This window comes from Podarcis cretensis (assembly GCF_951804945.1).
Source record: "Podarcis cretensis genome assembly, chromosome: 10".
Classification (NCBI taxonomy): domain Eukaryota; kingdom Metazoa; phylum Chordata; class Lepidosauria; order Squamata; family Lacertidae; genus Podarcis; species Podarcis cretensis.
The window spans coordinates 33,139,267-33,165,615 of NC_137179.1; the positions used below are offsets into that span (position 1 = coordinate 33,139,267).

The 26,349-nt window shown below is 40.5% G+C and overlaps 1 protein-coding gene across 3 annotated transcripts; it reads right to left on the reverse strand.

Annotated features, from left to right (window-relative positions):
* Positions 1 to 294: 294 nt before the first annotated feature.
* IFT56 (intraflagellar transport 56) lies at positions 295 to 26,349 on the reverse strand. Of its 3 annotated transcripts, none has more exons than XM_079993386.1 (18): positions 26,205 to 26,349; positions 25,759 to 25,896; positions 23,235 to 23,327; positions 21,950 to 22,064; positions 21,697 to 21,746; positions 20,598 to 20,743; positions 19,355 to 19,526; positions 18,584 to 18,658; positions 17,614 to 17,716; positions 16,096 to 16,151; positions 14,944 to 14,997; positions 14,027 to 14,090; positions 12,962 to 13,050; positions 6,726 to 6,809; positions 6,311 to 6,380; positions 3,330 to 3,436; positions 2,522 to 2,655; positions 295 to 1,527 (listed from the first exon to the last, which is right to left on the reverse strand). In XM_079993386.1, exons 2-18 carry the CDS (start codon positions 25,894 to 25,896, stop codon positions 1,416 to 1,418), a joined length of 1,662 nt encoding a protein of 553 aa, XP_079849512.1. In that variant the 5' UTR covers positions 26,205 to 26,349; the 3' UTR covers positions 295 to 1,415. The 3 variants fall into 3 exon arrangements, with proteins under 3 accessions (XP_079849512.1, XP_079849510.1, XP_079849511.1); XM_079993384.1 differs by lacking the exon at positions 26,205 to 26,349 and adding an exon at positions 26,035 to 26,160; XM_079993385.1 differs by lacking the exons at positions 25,759 to 25,896; positions 26,205 to 26,349 and having other exon boundaries at positions 23,230 to 23,321.

Genomic DNA, 26,349 nt, shown 5'->3' on the forward strand with positions numbered 1-26,349 from the left:
CACCAGCCTGTGTATTTCACCCAAAGATGGAGACAGACCAGCCAATTTTGATTCTTGTTTCCAGCAGGCTTTGATGCAAATTTACTCAATTACAAATTTTCAGTTGTGTATTTCAGAGTTACAGTTGCAAAGCACAAACACATTACCTGTAGCTGTGCCTTGCATATTTTATATTTAAATTAAGATCCATAATATTAAGTCATAACAACACATACCATACAGTATTCATTTTAGTCACATTCACAAGAGAACAAATTTTCTATTTTTATAAGGTACTTAAAAATGCATAATGAGTTACTCTCTAAGTTTCTTTATTTTTTTGGGATTTTACCCGAGAATTAAAATTTGGGGCAGATTACAAACATTTTTTTGAAAAGTTAGAAGCATAAAAATAATTTTGAACTACATACATAAAAACTGTACAAGTGTGCAATGCATATTTTACTGTGTTTTTTTCAATGTATGTTGTGTCTCTTCAAAATCTTTTCAGGAGAAAAATCTGAAAGCAATTCCCCTAATCCCTCAAACTAATTGCAAACATTTGCAGGAAAAGGTAGGTACCTTTCAGATTAGCATGTTAATTGTAGATAGCATGAGCTAACAATCTTTCTTAAATCAACTGACAAAACCTCCCTGTGGAACCAGATAAAGAAGTGAACAGCATATGATTCAGCTATTCTCTGTAAAAGGTGCCTCACAATATGCAAGAGGCCTCGGTAATTAAAAGTACATCTGAAGTCAAAGACATCCTATCATATGCTGGGGTTTTGTTACAATTCAGAAATATATTGTTTGTAATGACTGACCAGGGCTCGGATCACAAACCACACTAAACCAAGTTATGACTTAGTGAGAAAGAACAATAATGCATGTACCCAGAGTGAAAATCACAGCTCCTTTACTCCTCCCTCTCGTCTTGCTGCTGCAATATCCAGAGCGAGGCCATGATTTGGCTCCAAGAGTATTAATATGAAATGCTATTATTGAGTTAATTTTGTATTTTGCTTTGAGAAGTGATACAATGAGACTAGAGTCCATCTGTGTGCAGCACAGGCCAGTTCTTGAACAGTCTCTGTACAGTACCAACACAGTGCATTGTTGAATATACAAAACTAGAACAACCCGTGGACTGAAGATAGCATGAACAGTTAAAAACTAGCAACTGCAGTATAAAAAAAAAAATGGAACTTGGGAGATGTTGCATAACTAAAGTCACACATTCTTCCCACAAATATATGCAATACATACAGTTTAAATTTAAAAAAGAGTTATCAATATAAAAATAAATATCTATTCGGAATATTTTGCATTGTTACAATCTGCATAATGCTGGTATTAGGCTAGAAGATGCCGCAAATATTCCAGTCAGGCACATCACAGATGGCAGTTACTTCTATTATTTTGGTGATGTTGGTTTACAGGGGCACTCTGTTTTCCTTGGCCCACTTCTTCATTATACGAACTATGTACTCTACCTGCGGGTTACCCGTACTTCTCAAGAGATGTAACACCTCCCTTAGGGTATCTCTGAAGACAGAAAAGACAAAGATGTAAATAAAAATGAGGACAAGTCTGAAAGAGAAAGGATTGTATTGCGAAGTGCCACTCAGCAGATGGTAAGAGTTCTGTCAACAAAACAGCGAGTGAAGAAGTTTTCAGCAATTGCCCTTCTTCCCTGCAGCTTCTTAAATGCACTCTGGGCAGTAGAGGGAAATGGCTAAAAACTATTCCCCTCCCTGCTCTGCTGATAGAAGCCCTACCATCAGCTGAGCAACACTGTTGGATACCATAAATTTCTAGTTAATTTTGTATGCAAATTGCTTTGGAAAGTATGTGTCCCATTGCATGATAACTGCTTATTCCCGTGTCTCTTTTTATTGGCCTTACTGAGGTGAACGTGTAATGTTTAAGCCTTCTTAAACATGTTTATTTACTGCACATTTTTCTTTCATTTATCTCTTGGTAATTCCTCCTTTTATTTCAGTTGTATCGATGTTGTTTTTTTCAACAGCAGGACTAAAGCAAAGCAGATGAGGCTCCCAATACACAATATATCAGTTATTAGGACTTTTTAACTGGGCCTTCATCCTTCTGTTCCTATAAACCAGGGTAGGGAACCCAGGGGTGAAATGAGGCCATCTAGGCCTCCCTATCTGGCCCTCATAACCCTACGCAGGTCACAACCCTAACTGGCCCAGTGTTTTTGCCTGACTGGGATGTGTCCTTGAGCTCCCTCAATACATTTTGCTTGTCTGAATGAAGGGTGGAAAGGGGTGTGCAAGTGCATGTAGAAACTATCATACTGTACAAAGGTAAGTTTTACATTTGTTCTGCCCACTTTTGCCCTGGACCCCACCCACCACTAGCACATAGCCCCAAAAAAGGTTGCCCAGAAGGAATGTGGCCCTCAAGGTGAGAAAGGTTCCCTGCCCCTGCCACAAACATTTAACAGTGAGCTAGAAGAGTGTAAGAATCCAGGACACTGACCCCAAAGTAGTACAAAGAAAATCAGTGTACGTACTTGGGTTCTCTGCCAGCTATGATCATCTGGAAGATGCCCACACAAGCACCCCTTTTGCCTTCCCAGTATTCAGGGTTAGGATCCAGTCTTTCCAGAACATCAAAGGCTTTTGCAGAATAGTAAAACTGGCCCATCTGTACAGGAAAGAAAGTTACATGCTCAAGGCACCAATCTTACATCAGAAATATAAAATAATACAGCCATTTGTAAGAAGAACAAATAAGAGGAGCCAGTGGAAGTTTTCTGATCCCAATCAGGGGATCAGGCACACTCCAATTTTATAAACAGGCAAGTTATGAAAATCATCTTGTGTTAAAACACTACTGTAAAGAAACACTTAAATCATACACAGAAAGGAGCACAATGCCTCCAACTAAATAATCTGCCAATTGCACAAACAGTTCTAAACACCCCTCTAGATCTAGCCGCACTAATGTATTCATCATAATGCTAGCCGACTTGAAAACAGCAGTAAAAGAACAAGCCTTAGTCAAGAAACTTTTATTGGCTTTGGCTTGAAATACTTTAGATACCTAGTGAAGCATGCTAGTGAATGAAGTTTGCTTCCCAATTAACACTGTTGTGCTTGTTTCTTAAATCTTAGAATTAAAATTTTATATTCACTACTAATATAGGGAAAGAATTTTGCTCAGAGGTAAAGTATATGCTTTTGCAGGCAAAAGGTTCCAACTTTCCAAGGGCTGGAAAATATTCAGTTCATTAAAAAATTTCAGTAGTCTCTTAGGGGGTAATAATTGATACTAATAACTAATGATTGGGGGTGGGGGGGAGAGAGAGGGAGGCTCACTTTGTAGCAGTCATTTGCAATTAGTTGCAAAAGGCTGAAAGACTCTCCTGAGGTTTCCATCTTCAGGTACAGCTCCCAGGCTAGTCGTGGTTTCTTATTCATAATGTCTGCAATTAACAAAAAGCTAGAGCTAGTGGAGACATGTCATCACATGGTGTTTGCAAAAGTGGATAAGCATTCATCAGCGGTACACGTCTTTATTTCTATCATTCAGATAAGGTAAAAAGCAATGTAACACACCCATTGCTACCTGCAGTACAAAAAGTCACATTCTAATAATCAGGAGATACGAAAAAGTGTCAGGAATTCCATCCCATGTCTAATTAGCACAGAGGTAACCTGCATAACATTAAGTTTCCATCTGGAAACACAGATTTCTGTTAGAAATCGCACATTGCCCAAATGTTTATTTAAAGGATGAAAGGCAACATTTTATAAAGGATTTAACTTTTAAGGATTTTAATTTTTGGCAATGAACTGTTATCTTAATTTATATAAAAGGCTACAATTCTGCAATTAGGAGATTCAGATTCTGTGGGACAGTGTTCATAAACTATAGACATATCATGCCTGCCTTGGAATTTGAGCACATGGCAGGTATCTCCTAGTGACAGGCTGAACATTTGAATAGACAAAAAAGGTCTATTAGAAAATTCAGTTAGTAGTCCTCCTGTTTTCAACCCCAGTTGCTCTTTTCTGCTCTTCTCTATATAATCTGTACACAGAAGTTAACACTCCTTGTATTTCTACACTTATTCCAAACAAGTATACACCAGTTGCATTAATTTCTTTTTCCTTATATTGCTCTTCTGTGGTCATGTAAAAACACCGGTCAAACAGATGAATGGTATTCGATTATAAAAGCATTTAGTTGTATATACTCAGTTTAGCATAAGTATCTATTTCATATCATGTCTGTAATTTTAAGGTCCATTTAATAGCAATGCTTATAAGGTTCCCAGAAATATTGGTGTTACACTATTCTTTGAAAGGAGGCTTATTACTACTGCACTTTAAGAATAAAACTTATAGATAATTGTCCACATAATGATTACTATATATTTACATTGGTATAGCTATTTATGCCTGGTGTGCTCTGGTCCATGGGGTCACGAAGAGTCGGACACGACTAAACGACTAAACAACAACAGCTACTTAAAAATATAGTGCCCTTACCTAGAGTTACTCGACACCAAACACAGTAGAAACAGTTGACTCTAAAACCAATTAACACTTATAAGCTATGACAGCTAACACCACTGCACTTTTACCAATGGCAGAGGATGATACCAATTCAGCATTTATTTTGCTACAATATTCTTCACAGAGCTCAGTAAAGGAACCAGGATTCTAAAGAGGCAACTGATTCCATTTTTGAGAGGAATTCAGAGCTCTGCATATATTATTACATCAGCCACTTTGCACAATATTGCTGCACACATAAACATGCACACTGTAACACTGGAAAACCTCAATTGTATAACTTCCTGCTGGCAGAAGCTGCCACTGCAATTTCCGTAACTCCAGTGCTCTTGCCCGCGGACTGTCTTGCCACAGTGGTGCATGCTCTAGTTATCTCCAGCTTGGGCTACTGTGATGTGCTCTACGTGGGGCTACCTTTGAAGGTGACCCGGAATCCAAAGTCATAAAATAAAATTTCCTAGTTTTGTGCAATTCTTGCCAGCTTCCCCCCCACCCCAGCAATGTAACAGCCATGTCTAAGTTCATCTAGATTATGTATGAAGCTTTTATAGAGATCTGCCTGTCTGAACCTGACTGACTTCCTTACTAAGAAACCAGATGGCATATTCTACTTCTGACTGTGTTTCTGGACACCTTCGTATACCTGAGAATCATCCCAATCTTGACTCTTCCTGTTGGGAGGTCAAAGTTCACCCCTTCCTATGTTTGTGTGGGTAACTGGAAAGTTACAGGGCAGAAAGTGACTGCCCCTCCTATTTTAGAAGCCAAGAAAGGTGATGTTTAAAAGACAAACCATCTAAGGGTTCTCTACTGTATTGTACCACCTGTAGGTATCACTCTGGGGACGCAGGTGGCGCTGTGGGTTAAAGCCTCAGCGCCTAGGACTTGCCGATCGAAAGGTCGGCGGTTCGAATCCCTGCGGCGGGGTGCGCTCCCGCTGCTCGGTCCCAGCGCCTGCCAACCTAGCAGTTCGAAAGCACCTCCGGGTGCAAGTAGATAAATAGGGACCGCTTACCAGCGGGAAGGTAAACGGCGTTTCCGTGTGCGGCTCTGGCTCGCCAGAGCAGCGATGTCACGCTGGCCACGTGACCCAGAAGTGTCTCCGGACAGCGCTGGCCCCTGGCCTCTTAAGTGAGATGGGCGCACAACCCCAGAGTCTGTCAAGACTGGCCCGTACGGGCAGGGGTACCTTTACCTTTAGGTATCACTCTGTACCCAAAATCTGAGCCAAAATATCCTGTTTCATAAAATTATCACAAACTCTCTATGGTTAGCAAGAGCCATGTGGGCTGAATTTCATGCCAGATCTTCTGTAAAGATGGCTGCCTTTTGAAACCCGTAATATGTGAGCATATTTGGTATCAATAGCTAATGAGAACTTCAGATTGCTCTCTCACAATTGTAATTAAGGTAGAGTGCTGCAGGGACCAAACAATTAAATGTTTGGAAATTTAATTGCAGTTGTCTCAGCTGTACTTGTCCCAAAGAACAAGAACAAACAAGAATTTTTACCAGTACTTGTTCTGCTGAAATATTTTGCAAGTGATACCAAGACACCACCTTTTCCTTGAGTAGACTCCCAACCACTCTTGCTTACTCACAGGCTAAGGCAAGATTTACTTCTTGTAGGGCACTTGCCTCTTATAAAGGTATCCAATTATATCTAAAAATTTAATGAAATCCACCCACAAGGTTAAAACAAGTTTAAGGAGAGATAGCAACAGGGCTAATGCAACAAAAAAAAAATCTACATTCTATAACAGGGTAAAGTGACTCACAGCAGCGAGCTAGCCAGCTGAGATAAACAAAATCATTCTTTATCTTCTCATTTTGAATCAAGAGGAACACCTGAGGGGGAAACAGATAGAAAAAACAAATGTCTGTTTGCATTCAATATCTGCTGTGTGATATATACCATAAGTATGTGCCTACTTCAAAATACAGATGAATCTCAAATAACAGAACATTCAACAGAATCATTATATAAGAAAGTTTCAAGACATAAAAAGGCCACAAGTAGGGAAAGTCAGTCTAAGCAGAAGGATAATTAATAGCAGTCATTTAAGCATTATATATTTTTAGAAGTAAAGCAGAAAAAGGCTATCCTCAGAGCATATCCAAGATGACCCAGAAGGTAATCAGGAAGTGTGTTCCTTCCTTGCATGTGGTGTTTTTAAAGAAGAAGCTACATACCTCCTCAGCCTCACTAGTATTGCCAGTAGCAGCTTTGGCTTGGGCATAGTTAAAGTTAAAAGTGTCATCATTGTAGAAGTAACTCTGGAAAATAAGTTGTGCACAATAAATAAAAAACATACTTTAAAACTTGAAGATGTACCAGACAATAGAGTAAAAAAACAAACAAAACACCTTTATAAATAGTAGCTCAAATGGCTTTGTGACTCAGTACATAGATGAAACATTCCTTTTTTTTTTAATAAAATTTTTTATTAGGTTTTCACATTTTATACACACACACACAACAAAAACAAAAACAAAACATATATAATTTCATACTCTTACTTTCTTTACCCTCTTTCCTTGACTTCCCCCCACCCCCTCTTCATACATCCCAATTCCAATAATTAATTCAGCAAGTTCTTATCTCTCATCTTTAACATATTATTATTATTTTTAAAACTTAACTCTTTTTACTTGTCCACATTTAACTTATCCAATTCTCTTATAAACATTAAATCTTTTTTCTAAGGTTGACCTAATTTCCCTCCCACGAATTTCTCCCTTTATATTTTAATTAATTATATGTCATAATGGCCAAATACAAAAATCATAAAATTTTAAAATTCTGTTCTCCCCTCCCTCCCTACCCCGGTTTCCATCCCTTATGTCCACAGAAACAGTTCCTAGCCCGGATTCCTCACATCCGAGGCCTTCAAGTCTCTGTCAGTCTCTCTCCGCCGATTTTGTTGGTAACCCTTTTTGTTGGTCCTCAGGTCTTGAAGGAGTTCAGTCGCAATCACACCAAGTTTTCTTCCATCCAAAATACTTAAAAGCAGTTGCTGCAAAAGGTCAGCTGATCTCCCATACTCAAAGAGGAAGTCCCAATCATATTTCTTTATTCTTTTAAATTCCAGAATTCCAGGTACTCCAGGGACTTCCTCCTTCATCTTTCTCATCTTTCGCAGATTTGTAATCCGAAGATCTTCTTTATTTCCTGACACTATAGGCTTCTGATTGGTATTTTCCTTTTCCACTCCTTCTTTCCTCTCCACCTGTTCCAAAAATGTCTCTTCTGGTTCAGCTGCAGATTTCTTATTAGTCAAATCCTTTATGCATTCAGCAGAGTTGTTTGTTTTAGAATTCAAGGTCATAAGTTCTTTGTTCATAGCCGTACTCTGCTCTTGCAGGATTCCCACGAGAAAAAACATTTTTTCTATCTCTGCCAGTAATTTTCCCTCTGCAGCCATTGTAATGTCTCTAGTTCCCCCTAGGGGGATTCCAATTACTTGATAGTCCTTTTCCAACAGTCCGTTACTTATTGTTTATAGCTACGTTGTTTCCAACCACCTCAGTTCAAATGCAACACTTTTAATTCAGAGAGTTTTTAAGTAACAAAGTTCTTAACTTTAACCGCCCGTTTGACAGCTCCTTTGACAGCTGTCAAACTCCTTATTCTTTTTCCTCCGGCTTACGCACAGGACACTCCCGGGTTCGGGGGGGGGGGTTTACACAAAAGCTTCCAAAATTCCTCACTTTCTCTCCAGCACAAAGACTTCTTCTGTCAAATTCATTGAAGTATCTTTTATCTGACACCAAAAACAATACTCTCCACCTTAGTTCTCCAATCCTTGCTTTAGATCGTTTGTAGGTAGGGGGGGTGCGGACTTCCCTTTAGCACATCCCCCGATTGTACCAAATTCAAAGGTATAAATTTTAAAGTCCAGATTCCAATCTACTCACGGGTTGTTTATTTTCCAGTCCGAATTTTGGGAAAAAAGTCAGCGCTCTCCGGCCATGGCTCGCGGCTACGCTCCACTGAAGTAGCGGTCTACTCACAGCACCACGCCACTCCCCGTACCCACTCCGTAGCCTTTAAAAAGGCTCTTCGTGGGTCGGGGAAGGCGCTTAAAGGTGCCCGCCGAGTCACCAAGTCCGCAGGCTTCTGCGCTCGCGGTTTCTAAGGGTCCCCGCGTCGCCGGCGCGGTAAGACCCGTCCTCAGCAGAGCCGATTCCCTCCGGAGCTTGGAGGGAATCCGCCATTAATCCGATCGCGCTAACCCGGAAGTCCCATAGATGAAACATTCCACAGCACTGGCCACAATGGATTTGGGGTAAGTTCCAAGCCAGAAATTGCAGGGTGGCAGCTTTCTTTAGTATGCATTTCTTTCTGGGCATGTTAAATCCTGCTGTGAAAAAACTGCCTCTTTCTCTAAATCTCTACCCAACTCTTCAAAACATTCATGTCTAATTCCATAATTTAGTTCTGTGAGTGCTGAAGATCTCCTTAGAACTATACTACAGTGGTACCTCGGGTTAAGTACTTAATTCGTTCCGGAGGTCCGTACTTAACCTGAAACTGTTCTTAACCTGAAGCACCACTTTAGCTAATGGGGCCTCCTGCTGCTGCCATGCCGCCGGAGCACAATTTCTGTTCTCATCCTGAAGCAAAGTTCTTAACCTGAAGCACTATTTCTGGGTTAGTGGAGTCTGTAACCTGAAGCATATGTAACCCGAGGTACCACTGTACTGTACTGTACTGTACTGTATGTTCAAATAGTTTGGGTTCCTTAGTGCAGCAGTCCTGGAAAGTGATAAAACCATTTCAGAACTAAATTGATAAAACAGTGAGTAATTCATGCATGCAGTATTCCTATTTGCTGCAATCCATGAGTATTCTGTACTTAATGTGTACCCACATCCAAAGAGAATTGCATAAGAAATGGCCACTGGAGTCAAAAGCAGGAGAGATATATGATGTACTATGGTTTTCCCTGTAGTGATGTATGGAAGTGAGAGCTGGACCATAAAGAAGGCTGATCACTGAAGAATTGATGCTTTTGAATTATGGTGCTGGAGGAGACTCTTGAGAGTCCCATGGACTACAAGAAGATCAAACCTATCCATTCTTAAGTAAATCAGCCCTGAGTGCTCACTGGAAGGACAGATCCTGAAGCTGAGGCTCCAATACTTTGGCTACCTCATGAGAAGAGAAGACTCCCTGGAAAAGACCCTGATGTTGGGAAAGATTGAGGGCACAAGGAGAAGGGGACGACAGAGGACGAGATGTTGGACAGTGTTCTTGAAGCTACTAACATGAGTTTGACCAAATTGCGGGAGACAGTGGAAGACAGGAGTGCCTGGTGTGCTCTGGTCCATAGGGTCACGAAGAGTCGGACACGACTAAACGACTAAACAACAACAAATATGCATAATAGGAGATGCAGAATATGTATAGGATTCTAGATTTCTTTCACCCATTTTTATGAATAGGTTACTTTTAGTGTGACAAGATGAAAAATAGGACAAGCAACCTTTAAAAGTTGTATGTAGAAGACAGAATTTCACCAGTCCAACTACACTTGATGAATTTCTCTCTTCTTCCAACTATTAAAGGTGCAGCAGCCTGTCTATTTTTTTTGCTTGGCCACCCTAATTACATTCGCTGCAGCTAGATGTCACATTCACTAATCATGAATAAACTGAATGTACACATGCCCCCTCCTCCCCTTGTGCATTCAACTTAATATAGCATTCCCTGGTTTGCCAAAACAGAGTTTTCTGTGACATTCAAACTGGAAAACTGATGTGAGCAATCCCTGCAAACCAGGATCGCAGACTACAGATTGATTCTGATTTGGCTGGATTGTTTAAGCCAGATTGCCAGTTCAGGTAACATGTCAAATTGTTTTACAGAAATATTTTATTAAGCCAGATGCACGAAAGAATGAGACAGCAGGTATGATCCATGATCTGGAATTTCAGGAAATGTGAGGTCAGAATGCATCCACTGTGTACTGTATGGTAAGATACACCCCCTGCCCACATACTCTGTATCAAAGGACAGCCCAGAGCATATTGTCCTAAATGCTATTTCTGCTCATTTGTATAACTGCAGAAGGGCAAGGCATTAGTCAGTACACTAAAGCTTGGCCCCATTCAGCATCAATTCTCAGTTATGAGATTTTACCTAGGGTTTCCCACACTTGGAAATATTTTCACAAACAGAAAGCTAGACACTTGCTCTTTAAAATTAAAGTGGAGATTCTTGGGATGCTAAAGTTCTGTGGAGATACTGATTTTGTGCTGTTACTGTGTGATCTCTGAATCATAGAAGGCATCCTTATTAAATCCCTGTCATATGCGCTTTGGGATAATTCCTTAGATCTTTCACAGATAAACTTTCCTATTTGGTTCTGCCCTTACATAAACATGGCCAAGGTGACCACACCTAAGTGACTAAGAATTTCAGAACGGTAGCAAAATAACAACCACATAGAAGTGGAACTTGATCAAAGCACTTTTTTGCCCACATCCATGCGAAGTCCTTGCCCAGGAAAAAGCACTGTTCACCTCCAGTTGTGGGAAAGTCATTTGTGCTGATATCTTTGGCTGTGTGGGAGGTACAAAGCACTTCCCAGACACACTGGTTGGGAACAGAAAGTGGCAGAATGCCAACAGACACCAAGCCTCAGTCAGAATGGAATGTGTAAGCACCAAATTAACTGTATAATCAGATTATGAATCAGGCTTTGTTCAGTGCTACCAGTCTTCAGGTATGTCTCACCAGCTGCTTATTCAAGCACTTTTATTTAATCAGTTCTATATTGTACTCAGTTTTTAGACTCTCTTTGCGGCCCTTTAATTTTTAATTTGCTTCTGTTTTCATCTCTTTCATTCCTTTCTACAACAGCCCAGTTCTCATGTCACAAAACTATAGATAATGGTTTATTCTGAACACAGAAATTGCTCCTGTTTCATTCCTTCCCCCCTAGTGCTAGTGGGAGCAGCAAACCATGATCCCTATTCACCTTTCCCCCAACATGTCTATCCTGTCTCTATCATGTCTCCTCCTACTCAACTTTTCTCTAAAGTAAAAAGTCCCAACTGTTGATCCACCCATTTTCTCATTTTGATAGCCCTTTTCTGAACCTGCTCATTTTAATAATTTGTTATTATAGGAATAAATAAGAGAGCCTTTGCAATAGGCCTGGAGGTCCAAACAGTGAGACCTTTCAAAGATGTATTAGGACAACTGTTCTTAAAAATAGTAAGTTAGATATCTGCAATTAAGCATGGATAGGGATGCGGGTGGCGCTGTGGGTTAAACCACAGAGCCTAGGACTTGCCGATCAGAAGGTCGGCGGTTCGAATCCCCGCGACAGGGTGAGCTCCCGTTGCTTGGTCCCTGCTCCTTCCAACCTAGCAGTTCGAAAGCATGTCAAAGTGCAAGTAGATAAATAGGTACCGCTCCGCCGGGAAGGTAAACGGCATTTCCATGCGCTGCTCTGGTTCGCCAGAAGCGGCTTAGTCATGCTGGCCACATGACCCGGAAGCTGTACGCCGGCTCCCTCGGCCAGTAAAGCGAGATGAGCGCTGCAACCCCAGAGTTGGTCACGACTGGACCTAATGGTCAGGGGTCCCTTTACCTTTACCTAGGTAAGTTTGCACACAGCAGTAAATTATTTAGGGTGGTAAAGTCTCAGTCAGTGGGGGGAGAAAAAGCTCCAAATGTTTTCTTTAATGTCCACAGAACGGCAAATGACAATCAACAGAAGCACAAAATCCTAATTACATACATAGTGGAGTTTAAACTGGAACTTAGAAAAAGAGGGACGATGATCGAGTACTCACTGAAAATGCCAGAAAAATAAGGCACAAGCACTTATGGACTTTTACAATGTTAAATGATTTGGGATCAGGTTATCTAAAGTACGGCCTGCACCTACATTTACGTAAGTGTATAAAAAAGCTGAAATAATCACCAAAGTTTCTAAGAGGTATCTATGTCCCTGTCCAAACTCAAAAGTCAGCATCACATGTCGTTCTCTCTGTCCTGTCAATAAGAAAACTTAAGCTGATGGGTACTGGATTTTCAGGGCTTGACCTATACTTATGAAACGCAGTCATTCATAAAGTGTATTTTGCCCTTTCACTGGTGATTTTAAAAATAATTCTCAAGGCATTTTTGTTTTGATCTGCCTTTATTCAATTGATGATGGTTCAGTGATAATTTTTCAAAGGGATGCAATGCATATTTTAAGATGTTCCTTTTATATGTTTTATACAACTGTTTTTTTTTATGCTGCCCTATGAGGGCACTTGCCCCAAAGGGCTGAATATATATTTATATTTTAAAATAAAACTCTCTTTTCACCTCCATTTTTGTGTGTGGCAAGTTTATGCATCACACACAGAAAGTAATACATGCAAAGATTTGTAGGAGACTACCAACTGATATAAAATGTACTAACCTTCACTGAGTTAAGGTAAATAAGGACATCATCAAACTGCCTGAGCAGAAAGAAGCAAGATGCCATGCACTGTCTCCCGGGGATTGTATCTGAAGAACAGAAGTTATATGCACAATTTTTGAGTCTGATTAGTTTATTTCTGAGATAACATAGTCTAGCATCTCTATATATAATAGCCCAGAACCACAATCTGGCTACCAGGTCAGTTTATACTTTGTGGCAAACAAGTCTGCACTCAGAATAAATTTGACAAATTGAGAAAAATAGCCCTAAGTGTTTTTGATATAGCATATTACACATATTGGTTTCCAACTGAACTATCAGTCAGGTGTTCTTTCCCTATTTTCCTCTGTTTCTTAGCTGACCAGCAAGAGGTGTCCTCTTGTATTGGGATAGTGGAACTTGCATAAACATTCCCATTTGCATAAAAGGTAAGCAGTACTACACAAGAAAACATCCCAGTGTAAAAATAGTCTTATGCATGGTTGAACCCTGGATTCCTATAAAGGGGGGAAAGAGCAGGCTCTCTTTATGTATTATATTGAAAATATTTTAGAGAAGTAGCCATATTAGTCCACTGCAGTACCTTAAAGAGCTTAGTGTGATATGAACTTTCATAACCTATGCAGATTAGGATGTACAAATTTAAGATCAACCTAAACAATGTACACATGATGATCTGTGAAAATGCAACCTGCGTGTCGAGTTCCTCAATTGTCCTGTTATGTCTTCTACAACTTTTCCTAATTATGTTAGGAATTTTTGGCTAGCAGGGGATAAGCAAATGTACAGGAATGTATAGAAAAGTCAGGAAAGTGAGCAATATTGTTAAGCCGTGATCCAAGTAAGATGAACTAGACATGAGGCCTCTGTTTTTGGTGGCAGATGTAAGTACAGTGTATATATATGGTTCAGGTCACTAAGACAGAGAAAGATATTAACCATGTTTTTTACTTGTCCCAGGTAACAAAATGGTTGCATTCACTGGCAATATTGACATCTGAAGGAATGAGAAAACAAGTTAAAGGAAATGTTAAAGGAATGAGAAAACAAGTTAAAACATACCACATTCACTGGCAGATCCTCCTACCAGCTGAAAGAACTGCTGAGCAATTTTCAAGTGGTCTCTCTGGAAAAGAAACAAAGAAACATGAAATCCATGAAAGCACTGAGTGTTGGGGCAGAGCATAGACAGATCTTTGGAATACGGAGACCAATCTAAATATTACATGCAGATGTTATGTAAAAACAGATAGAGAAACAAAGTTCATTATTATGATTTGGCTTTTAAAATAATAATATAAGTGAAAATAATAGAACTCTTTTAAAATCCACTGCAAGAAAACAAAAAGTCATTGTCCAGATAACAGACTTCAGCTAACAATAGAGAATAAAAGGGTTTTAGTACCTTGGTTATCTCCTCATCCACCTGCAGATGCCAAAGGAATTCAGGCAGAATGTGTAGAGGCAATAAACTTAGTCTCTCTGGTTGTCCATAGACTGGAGAGCCTAAGTTTATTGGCTTTCAGAAATATTCAACCTGTCACAAAAATGTTACTGTATGCAGGATTCCTGTTCAGTGTCCCAGCTATCCAACCTTGCCTTTGTGCAGCATAGTTCATTCCTCCACCATCAAGTCTTTCATTTCCCCCTCCCTCTCCACCAATACTCTGCATTCTGAGGCCACAGAGCACACTCAGTCCTCATGGGAGTGTCTTGGGCTTTGCTTTCTTAAATCCCACTCCCAATATTTTTTCTATTTCTAGACATTCTGAGGTTCCTCTAAACATGCTGATATCACCCTATAGTATCAACATTAGTGTATATGATGATTTACAATTCCATTTTTTCACTGGCAAATATGTAGGAAATACAAAAGAGCAAGAGGCAAGTTAGTATCAAAATCAACCTGTTAGCTGAATTGCAATGTGTTCTCGTCTACTCCAAATGAATTACTGAAGTAAAAAAGGTATTGTACTCACTGAGCCCATTTCCTGCCCAAGGACTGCATTCACCACTCCCTTTAGGATATACTCCTAGAGAAAGATTATATAAAATGAGGCAACCATTTACTGAAGTTTTAAAGCACCATGTGAAGTATTCTATTCAAATTGCTTTACAAATACATAGATTTCTGAATAGCCTGTTTCCATGGTTTCTAAGTAACTGTATTAAATATATAAACCAAAATCAATCTGGACGTGCGCAGTTAGTAACTTGCATGAAATAATCACAGACTGTAGTTCAGAGAACACATTATAAAAAGGAGGGAAATTGTAAATTGGGGGGGGGGGAATCTTCTGCTCTGTTTTCCGGTTCTTCTTTTGGCATTCACTAGCTCTGAACCTAATTTGAAAAGTCTGTCAAATAAATGCTTCCCTTCCTATAAAATACTGTGTCCATTCACTGTCTTTTAGTACAGAACCAGAATAGGTTTTAAGATCTATGTATTTTCCCCTGGAGTTTTAAGCCAATATATTATATGAGAACACATGTTTAAATGGATTAAGATAGTGCATATTGAAACAGTTTTAAAGTTTCATATGAATCTGGAATAAATCTCTAAACAGTAAAAAAAAACAAAAGACACTGCAATATGTTATTTGTGCTATTCTTGTGCTCCTTAAACATTTTGACAATGTCTTAAGGTTTTGACCAAATGTGTTGTGCGACTCATCCTTTCGTCTCTATCAAACAAAGTGCAAACAATTAAAAGATATGTAGTTAGATCCAGAGTAAGCTATTAATACTCGGTTTCTATTGATTTCAGTGTAATCTAAGACAAGTCAGGACTACCTTTTCACAATGATTTCTGTGGAAACAGGGCTACTAATGTACTGTACAATCCTAAGCATGTCTACTCAGAAGTAAGACCTATTAAATTCAACGGGACTCAATCCAACTAAGTGAGGTTAGGATTGCAACTTTAGTCTGGACCCAACCATTTTTAAAAACAGACGAAGATCTGCATGCCTGTTTCGTTTTGATCCAAGAATGATATACTTTATGTCCAAATAAAGTAAACAGATTCAAGTATCTTCTTTTAGGAAGATGTTCCACTCTATGACAGAAGCTATCCTAGATGACCATGTCTTCCATTATATGTATAATCATATCCAAAACTTTTCTTTTACCTGTGGGGTTGTAGGTTCCAGGTCTTTAATCAGATTGTAGGCTTCCTGCACATCATCTGAAAGAACACATTACAGTGCATATTGTATTTCCCATGTCACCTTCCCACATCATAATTCATCTTTCCATAAAGGCATTCAAAAACAAAGGATGAAAAGGAACCATAAACTGCAACAAATGTGTACTTGCTGATTATACATTTCTTTAGTCTTTATAACAAATATGGGTTAAGTCATTTTTTATTTTCTGCTATTTTTTCAGAGCAAAGGTTCACTAGTCTTTTTTTTTTAATGGACTAGCAGATGCCTTCTGAACAGTACAGGGGCAAGATTTAAAAAAAATCACATTCTTTTCTCTCATACATTTATTCATCCTGTGAAGATGGGACAGGAGGAGGGCTAACAGCCTGTGACTGAGCTTCACCTAAGAAGAATTTATGATTCAAAAACGTTGACACTAAATAATGCAACCTTTTGGGAAAATAGACTAATGCTGCAATCCTAAATCCACTTACCTGGGAGTAAGCTCTACTTACTTCTGAATACATATGCTCAGAACTGCATGGTAAGATTTTGAAGAGCTGTGTTTTGACTCAAGATGTTAGAAATTGGGTTTTTTGTGCTAATTCCCATCATTGTTACAACCAAGAGATAAAAGGTAATTAACTAAACATTTATTCAGATGTATAACTCACACAAATCAAGAACTGGAATTACACTTAATTTAGGCAGACTTTTTTTTTTTACTAAAAATGCTTTTTTTACTACAAACATTTAGCATCACAACAAAGAAGATGTTACAGATTCTCCCAATTAATATGCCTAGGTTGCAGTTTATGGGAAACAATGCGGCAAAAAATAGATCTCACATTGTATGGCATTTTGCATAGACATAGAGGAGTGAGGAGCAGACAGATGCCATGTAGCTTCCTTATCTCAGGTGTGCTTATTTAAGTCCTTATAAAACCTCTGTATAGAAGTACAGTTGCAAAGCCATCTTCTGATGGCTCAGCTGCCTCTAACTGCAACCAAGCATATAGATCTTATTTCGTAGCAACTTCAGGAAAATGAAATGTTCTCCTAGCAAAAGAATACAGTGGTACCTCAGATTAAGTACTTAATTCATTCCGGAGGTCCATTCTTAACCTGAAACTATTCTTAACCTGAAGCACCACTTTAGCTAATGGGGCCTCCCGCTGTTGCCGCGCCGCCGGAGCACGATTTCTGTTCTCATCCTGAAGCAAAGTTCTTAACCTGAAGCACTATTTCTGGGTTAGCGGAGTCTGTAACCTGAAGCGTATGTAACCCGAGGTACCACTGTATCTTCTTGGGCTGATCTATTTTTTCAGTCATTTACAGCTGTCTTTTTTCACAAGCTAGGAATCTAAGCAATTTATTTAATTGTAAAAAGTTACCAACCTATATGCCAGTCCTCAAAACAAAGACCCCCTTGTACCCTATGTGGTGGAAAAGAATCACTTTAAGGGACAAAAGAAGTCAAAATCCAGAAGTTGTGTTTACCTTGCCGAAGGTAGTAGATTACTAAATTCAATCTGGCTTCAGGAATGACATCAACCAGCGGAGGCAGTACTTGGAGAGACCCCTCCCCTCCTCGGAATACAACCTGCAGAAGAAAGTCCTCACTGCATTAGTACAGCAGCAAGCAACCTGCAGTGAACCATCTTACAGTGGTACCTTGGTTTAAGAACAGCCCTGTTTACAAACTATTCAGTTTAAGAACTCCGCAAAACTGGAAGTAGTGTCCTGGTTTGAGAACTTTACCTCGGTCTAAGAACGGAAGCTGAACGGTGAAAGAGCAGTGGTGGCGCGAGGCCTCATTAGAGAAAGCACGCCTCGATTTAAGAATGGTTTCAGTTTAAGAACGGACTTCTGGAACGGATTAAGTTCGTAAACCGAGGTTCCACTGTACATGCATTTTGAAATGTTTATTAAACTAAGAGGCAACAAGCTTCTGCTGAATTATGAGTGTGTCATATTTTCTGCTTTTGAATTTTACAAGTTAAATATTTATTCCACCACTAAATTTCAACAATTCGTGCATCATGAAAATACCAATTCCTGCACAGCTCAAAATAATTATCTTTATTTTTGTACACGACATCTTAGTTTCATAAGCAAATATTCCAAAATAAGTTATTGGGGTGGGCCTAGGGGGTGGGGAGAGAAACAGAGGGAAAGATGACGACAATAAAGATTGAATATGGGCAAACGCAGTTAGTTGTGCATACTTAGAAACTTGTCTAAGGAGAGTCTTTATAGATAACAAAACCACCTTTTCACAGCTGCGATTAGTTATGCACATTTGAACATGGGGAAACAACTGGAAGAGAGGACTAGGTTTACAGACTGCTTGCACCTCACACAATACTTTCTTGGGCCAGCCAACAAGACATTCTTTTAAATGCCGCCTATGTTATTCGGAACTTCATAAAAAATATGCAAGCTAGTTACTTTCATAATTGTTACTCACCAAATTGTGTTTAATGAGTTCCTTAGCAAACTCAAATGATGTTGAAGCACTGTCCATCAAGCTCTTAAGTTCTGCCTTAATTTTTTTAAGAAATTGCAAAACAGTGAGTGGAAGAACAGAACACACAATCAACAGAAGTAGCCATTGACACTACTCCAAAAAATATTATCAGAGCCAGTTTGAGAATTTTTGGGGGTGAGGGCTTGCACAAAAATGCTCTCAACATCCCCTCCCCGAGTTGTCCCACCTCTTCTTTACTGCTGCCCACTCACTTGCCCTCTCTTGTTGAACCTAATCTGCACCACTGCCCAGAGGGAGAACAAAGCTAGCAGAAATTGCTCCTCCTTCTCCTTGCTCCAGTCACTGCTCACTTGCCTTGAGATTCCCACCTTGCAGGGGATTGGACAAGATGACCCTCAAGATCCCTTCCAACTCTACAATTCTATGATTCTAGGACAAGCAGAGCCATGAGGTTCCAGGAGTTAGCCAGGTAGTGCCTCTTTTGGGCGGTGTGCCTCAACAGGTGCCAAATGATGCCAACCCTCTGAAAGTGGTCCTGCATCTTATACTGTGGACCTGAACTGCCACATGACTAATTCATTTGAAGTGACACCAGCATAACTAGAAACACATACATAGAGTCAGACAGACCACATACTGAGGTACAAAGCATAAAGTTAGAGCTCTACGGAAACTGAAATATTACTTCAAAACTGAAACTTGCATGAAGGAGATTATGACTTTAGTGAGAAAAACATTTTAACAAAATACCTCAGCAGCCTTCCCATTGTAGAGTCGGAAATGATTACAAGCCTTTAAGTTAAGAGCAATGGTGCTATCAGGAACTTGCTGAAGGTAAACAGCTAGCACCTCTTGTGAAACATCATAATAATCCAGTTTGTAGTAGCACAAGGCAACATATACATTGAGAGCCAGGTATTCCCTGCAAGACATCAAAGTTCAAGACATCAAAGTTTCTTCATTTAACTACATTCAGTGGCAGAAAATTCACCTAAAGCAGAATGCTCTTAAATGGAAATGTGCAAATAATACAGCACATGTGTATTCTCAATACATGTTCTATCATTGGCAGAATAGTTTGTAATGCATTTACAAATGCCTTTTGCTATGAACAATAGTGTGTGCATGGAAGGATTAAAAAAGAGTTTACTGAAACTACAAGCAACAACCCAAATGGGATCACTAAGACCTATGCCTTGAATACTGAGCATATTTTAAGACATCGGTGAAGAAATGCAACTGTTGAGTCGCTTTATGTTTATGCTTAATTATAAGACGGTTGCTTTCTGTTAAATACAGGGTTATTCAGAGGCTGTGATTGTCAGGGAATTCAACAGGTGAGCCCAGGAAACTAACACCCAAAGGTGGTGAAGAAGAAACCTAGTTACAATGGGAATCAGAAACTTAGGAAAACTCAGCAGCTCTTGCGCTTGGCTAAAAGGTTGGAAGGTGGAATACAATCTATAACTGAAGCTGGCAAACAGGCTCAGAAAGTCACATCTAGAAATCAGAAGAAAGAAGCCATGACAGAGAGTGTTGCAGCATACCTGAATTCCACAAGAAAGAAGACGAAAACTGCAGTGCAGAAGGGCAAGGACAGCAGCAGAAAACCTCTGGAATGCAACCATGCCCACCTGTCAGTCACCTGACATTGTATGACATCAGGCACTGAGATCTGTAATCTCCAAACTCTGTTATCTTTTATATAAGAACTAATTGCTAATATAAGGAATCTGTGATCTCCTATCTTAGTGCTAAGTAATTTCATCCAAATTACTCTGGGGGGTCACAGAAAAATTTAAATCTTATTACTGGATCCCATTGGCCCAATGTTGTGGGATGTACTACAGTGAATTTATAATAAGAAGCAAGAATCTCAGAGTATAACTCCAACTGTTAGAAAGCAATACACTGAAACTTTAGCCCTTCTCCATCAATAAAATGTCCAAAGAGTAGAGAGAATGACAGATTGGGAAAGAAAAATATATCCAACCTGTTATCAAGAAGTATACGTTTGTATATATCAATAGCCTCTTGGTAATGAGACCGCATATAGTGGATAGATGCTAGGCTTAGCTGATCTTCTGTTATGTCTTGCAGATTCTGGTGAAAGCTCATTAATTTCTTCTCATCACCAAACTATACGGGAAATAAGAACTAGGATTACACAGATGCAGGACATACTACATACACACTAATAAATACAGCTAACAGTAAGCAACTACTCTTTATCCTAGTAAATCAGCTCTCAAAAGTTACTAGCCCTTTTTTAACTAGTCTGCTGGAAGTTAGCAGAAGGGGGATGGAACTCTCTATTGTGCTTCCAGTGGCTTGCTGTATCTCTATGCTGGGTGCAGAGGACAGGGCTTCTCATCTCTAGTCGCCCACTTGCTTTTCGTGCTTGCCATAGAATAAGGACGCACTTCTCTCCTAGCCCTCTCACTCACCTACATGGAATTTCATGCACTCATCTGTACACAATTCCTTGTTGCCTATGGCTATCAGACAAGTGATTAAATCAAAGGCTTCTCTACACATATTTTCAGGTCTCTACCATCTCCACCCCATATTTCCCTAAGATACCACTTCTCTTTCCACTGAGTATAGCCTTCCAACAGGTAACTTATCCCTTAGCTCTCTTTCTTCTTCTTCTTTTTTTTAAATAATATTTATTAAAGATTTTCAAATATAACAGAAAAAGAAAAACATCCGAATTTAAAACCTAATTTTCATTGGCATCCTTCCGGGACTTCCCCTCCCCTCCCCCTCTAGTATTCCAATTCTTTCAAATAGATTCAACAAATTCTTACCCCAAATTTTAAAATTATTTATCATTGACCCAATTTAAAAAATATTTTCCCATCTTAGCTCTCTTTCTTCTTGGGTCTTCTTACCACTCCGCTTCTGGGTTTTCATCCTCTGTGCCTATTCAGCCTCTATCTCTGCCCTACCTTTCTGTACCTAGACAAGTCGGGCAGGATTCTCATTCAAACTAGTAATATTTGAAGATGGGGAAAGATAGGGTCTGAGTTTCAGAATACTTCCAAGTACAAAATACTACTTGCCTCTGCATGGTTTTGTTTCTGACATACCTTGTGTGCTAGATGGAACAACAGGCGATTCTGAAGTCTACTTTTGGGAGCTGAAAGAAAATCCGAAAAGAGCAATAAAACAAAATTTAATGCCAACACTTGGAGCAGTTCAGCGTTTGTAAATACTCATGACTAACACTATGAATTTGCTCAGGCGCACCACCCTAACAACACAAATTTGTACATTTCTACTTGATGGGACTTACTCCAAGATAAATATATATAATATTATAGCATCAGCTATCCGTCTTACCTTTCAAGGCTGCTTGTTCGGCTTGTGTATACATTCCCAAGAAGAAGTAAGTGCATGCTAGATTCACCCAAACATCAGGGTTGCAGCCAGATCGCTTTGTCAGATCTTCATATTCCTGAAACAAGTAACAGTTTTTGATATACTGTTGCCGTAACCATCAAACAGAAATTATAAATTTTATTTTGAGTTTTGAGCCATCTTGAGAATTTTATACATACTCTTAGTAAATCAATCAATCTGCACCAACAATGTTGCTCTTTGCTTCTAGTGATCAAGCAAGATGTACTACTAACACTTAGAGAACATGTTGTATAAATATTAAATGTTTCATGTTTATTTTTTCAGGAATCCTTACAGCAATGCAGATCAGTGTTATTACCTCTGAATTGCAGAGGGAGATTAAAGACATACATTCCCAATGCTGACCTGCTTAACTACAATACACCGGTTCTCAGCATGCCACCGGCTAAACTGACCACTTTCAACTGACCAAGATCCTCCAAGGCAAGATCAAGAGTTACTTTTTATTTCCACACTAAATTTTAACCCAGAAAAAAGACTATGCAGGTCTTTAATGAAAGAGTTGGCATTACAACTGTGTTCAATGTGACAGAGTTTAAAGTTGTTTACTACTTCTAAATTATGAGTGCAACAGTGCCAATGACTGTATAGACCATAAGTCAGGGTTGAAAGAAGTTGAAAGAAAATTGAGATACTGTGCACAAAAAGGGATAGGCTGTTTTGGAGAGATAAACACAATTTCTCATCCAGCTCCTGATCTCTTAACCATCAAGGTTTACATATATACCAGCTTTTACATTAGATGGGGACATGGAAGAACTCACCAATTTCAAGCTATCCCAAATAAAGTTTTCTTAAAATGTGCTTTGAAAAATCAAAATTAAACGTGCTGCCTTATGGGGAAAGAAATACATACACAATTCATTTTACACCAACATATTTTCCTTTACACAAACATAGACTTTTGGAAAATAGCAGCAGCAAACTGACAATACCTAACCTGATTAATAGTGCAGTATGTAAGTCAAATAAATAAATAATCTTGCCTTTCCCATCCTCATGCCTCTCAGATTCACTAGTCCATAAGCATGCATAATCATAATCCAGCGTGAGGATATACCATTCTGTTTCAAGACTTATAGTACAATGGCATGTCTTTTTGCTGAACTGCTCTAAGACAGGTCTCTTTCCACTCCCATCTGTTTTTTATATTAAGACAATATCCCCCTTCCTTCCAAAAGGAAGCAGGATTTCCTCACCTCACCTCCAGTGCTCTCTTGTAGTCACCCAGATGAAAAGCACAATATCCAATCCAGAGGTCTGCATCCTCATCTTGTTCCCCAACATGACGCTTAAACTTCCAGAAGGAAAACATTAAGATTAAAATGATGCCCAAACACGGATACTCTCATATGAAAGTTATTCCTAAAAGTAATTTTATGCTGGCAACTTTCTAGAATGAAACCACATGATACAAATATGTAATGGTACATATGATACAAATATGTAATGGTTGAGATTTTCAAGGGTTTTAACCTGGCTCACCTTCAAAAGCCTTATGACATACATAAATGTGACGAGGAGGCTGGAGGCAAGTAACATACAGTAACTTGTTTTTAAAATACTTTGATAGCTGGTTTTCCCAACTGAACTCTGTGCCTTTAACAACAACTTGATAAGCAGAAATTCATTGGTTGGTCACAGCATCGCCAGTACCAAAACCAAACTACAAGTAGCCGTTAAAGGTACAGTGCCTAGTGCATAAGGGGAAAAGATTCCTGCATTGCAGGGGGTTGAACTAGATGTCCCTTGGGGTCCCTTCCAAATCTACACTTCTATTATTCATCAGAGAAACACAAAGGCTATACACCTATGCTTTACTGTAGAATAGGCCTCCATCAAAACAGAAACTTTCGTATTTAGACCAGGGACGGAAGAACCACAGGCCCAGGGCAAAATGTGGCCCTCAATGCTTTTCTCTCCAACGCTCAGTACTCTCTCCAGACAATGCCTCCTCCTTAGACCACACCCTTCACTGTTCCTCTTCCATGGCCTCCTTGGCTGCTTTTCCTGGCAAGGGTGTGTCCTTAAACTGTGATAATACCTCTTGCTTGCCTTGTTGGACAATACAGAGACAGGTGTGTGTTTTTTATAGAGGGGAACAGGATAGTAGCAGAGGAAATGGTGGGGCTATGCCACTGTCCTGAGCACACCCCGCCCCAATGAAGACAAGCAATTTGAAGTTTAGTTCTTTACTGGCAAAGCACTCAATTACATCAGCTCCTGAGGTGCAAGGGATATACACCTCACTCCTGCTGATTAGCTAACTAGGCATCTGCTTCTTCAGACATGCTCCAACCTGGATAATTGGAGCAACAGTGTGACCCTTCCAACTCACTTAAACCCCATCTGGTGTGGTGTATGCAAGCAACTAGCAACTTCTCCTGTGTGACAGCTCCACCTGCTCCTGTCACTTTAAGCCCCAACTTGTCCTTGGGAGACATCAGGGGAGGGATAGCAGAAGTCTCTCTGGGATGGTCTCTTCCACCTCCAAGTCTTCCTGCAACTCTGTCCTGGCCTCCTCTCTTCCTGTCTCTGGCTGACACAGAGCCCCACAGATTGCTGGCCCTTCCCCTGGATCATCCTCCTGCTCCCCTGCCCCTTCTGCCCACCTCTCGGACTGCTACCTGTCCCTAACAGCCACTCATGACGTCCCTCCAGCTGCATCACTGCTGCATACTGAGACAGAGAAGGGGGTGAGGTGACAGCAAGATTGGCATGGTGCAAATGTGCTGGCAGGGCACAATCTGCCTGCACGGTGCCAAGCTTCCCCTCCCCCTTTCCATCCTGGTTTGCAGCAGCAAAGCAGCTGGAGACCAAGTGAGCAGGGCAGCTCCACCACACCATCTACTACTGCCAGAGAAACATCTGACTTTTGTGTGGCTTGTAGCCTACTATACAAAAGTATGCATCACATTCATTGCCCCATCTGTGTTTTTTCTTTTGCCTCCTGCCATGGCTGATATTGGCATATCCCACCACCCTCAAATGCTATCCATGAAGGACTGTAAAAAGTTCCCCACCCTGATTTAGACATTAGAAAGTGAATCAGTCGGTATAAAACTCTTGCTTTAAATCAGGCATAGGCAAACTCGCCCCCCCCCAGGTGTTTTGGGACTACAACTCCCAGAATCCCTAGCTAACAGGACCAGTGGTCAGGGATGATGGGAGTTGTAGTCCCAAAACATCTGGAGGGCCGAGTTTGCCTATGCCTGCTTTAAATGAATATTGGTATGCAAGTGTTCACAGGCAAATTCTTTATACTGTAATCCATTTTGCTCATCCTCCTGTGGTTTCGTGTGTGGAGAACATTAGATTTCTTGTCCTCATCCCACAGCCTTTGGAGTATCAGCATTACACACACTTAACATCCTAACTGTATCAGGATGGTGAACAGTACTTAAGAGTGTATAAGTAATCTTCTGGAAGTGGTACCAGGTCTCCAGCAGAACGCAATTCTGTGCAGTGGTCAAACTTCACCTCCTACACTTCACAAAGCAGGAAAAAGAAAAGCAGGCTAAGAAAAAAGGAGCACCGAGGCTCTCCACCTGTAGGAATCAAAGGCCGGAACAGGAGGGTGAATGTTAAGGCCCCTTATTTCCAAGGCATTAACTCCCACTGGTCATAAGGCTACCATCAGCCCTGAGCCCATCCCCACGAACAACCCAGCGCCATCTCTGTCGGTTCTTGGCGCAAGGTCCGCATTTTCCAAGCCGTGCCCCTGGTACCTCCAGTAGGGCGATGGCCCCAGTGAAGTCCCGCTGGGTCAGCAGCTCCTCCAGCTGCGGGATTCGCTTGCCTTTCTTTTTCCGCTTGTCAGCGGACTGAGAGCCACCCCCGACGGCGGGCTTGAGCCGCGAGAGCATCTACAAAAGGCGGAGGGGAGGGAAGAAAGAAAGAGCAGAGATAGGTGAGGGGGGCGGGATGAAGCTCCGCTAGTCGTCCCCCCCCCCCCCCATTCTCCAGTTTTCCGAGGAGCCCCTTAAAACATCCCTGCCCCTCACCATTTTGCCCGCAGGCCTAATCCGCAACCACTACAACCGCGGCTGCTTTATTGTTTCGCCAAGGACTCTGTTCCCCTGGCAACCGCGCGGGCGGGCGGTAGCTAGGGAAGGGGAATCTGGACAGGGAAACATCAAATAACGACCGGGTGGCAACTGCCAGCCATACTCACAGTTCCGCTGCTGATCCCGCGCCACGTTATCCCGATTTGCTTCAGGGATGCGTGCGCGCTGGCGACGCAGCAGAGGCGGGGACGCAGCCGTGGTGTGGTTTTTTTCGGGGAGCGGGGAGGGTGGAGGAAGGAGAGGCCCACTTGA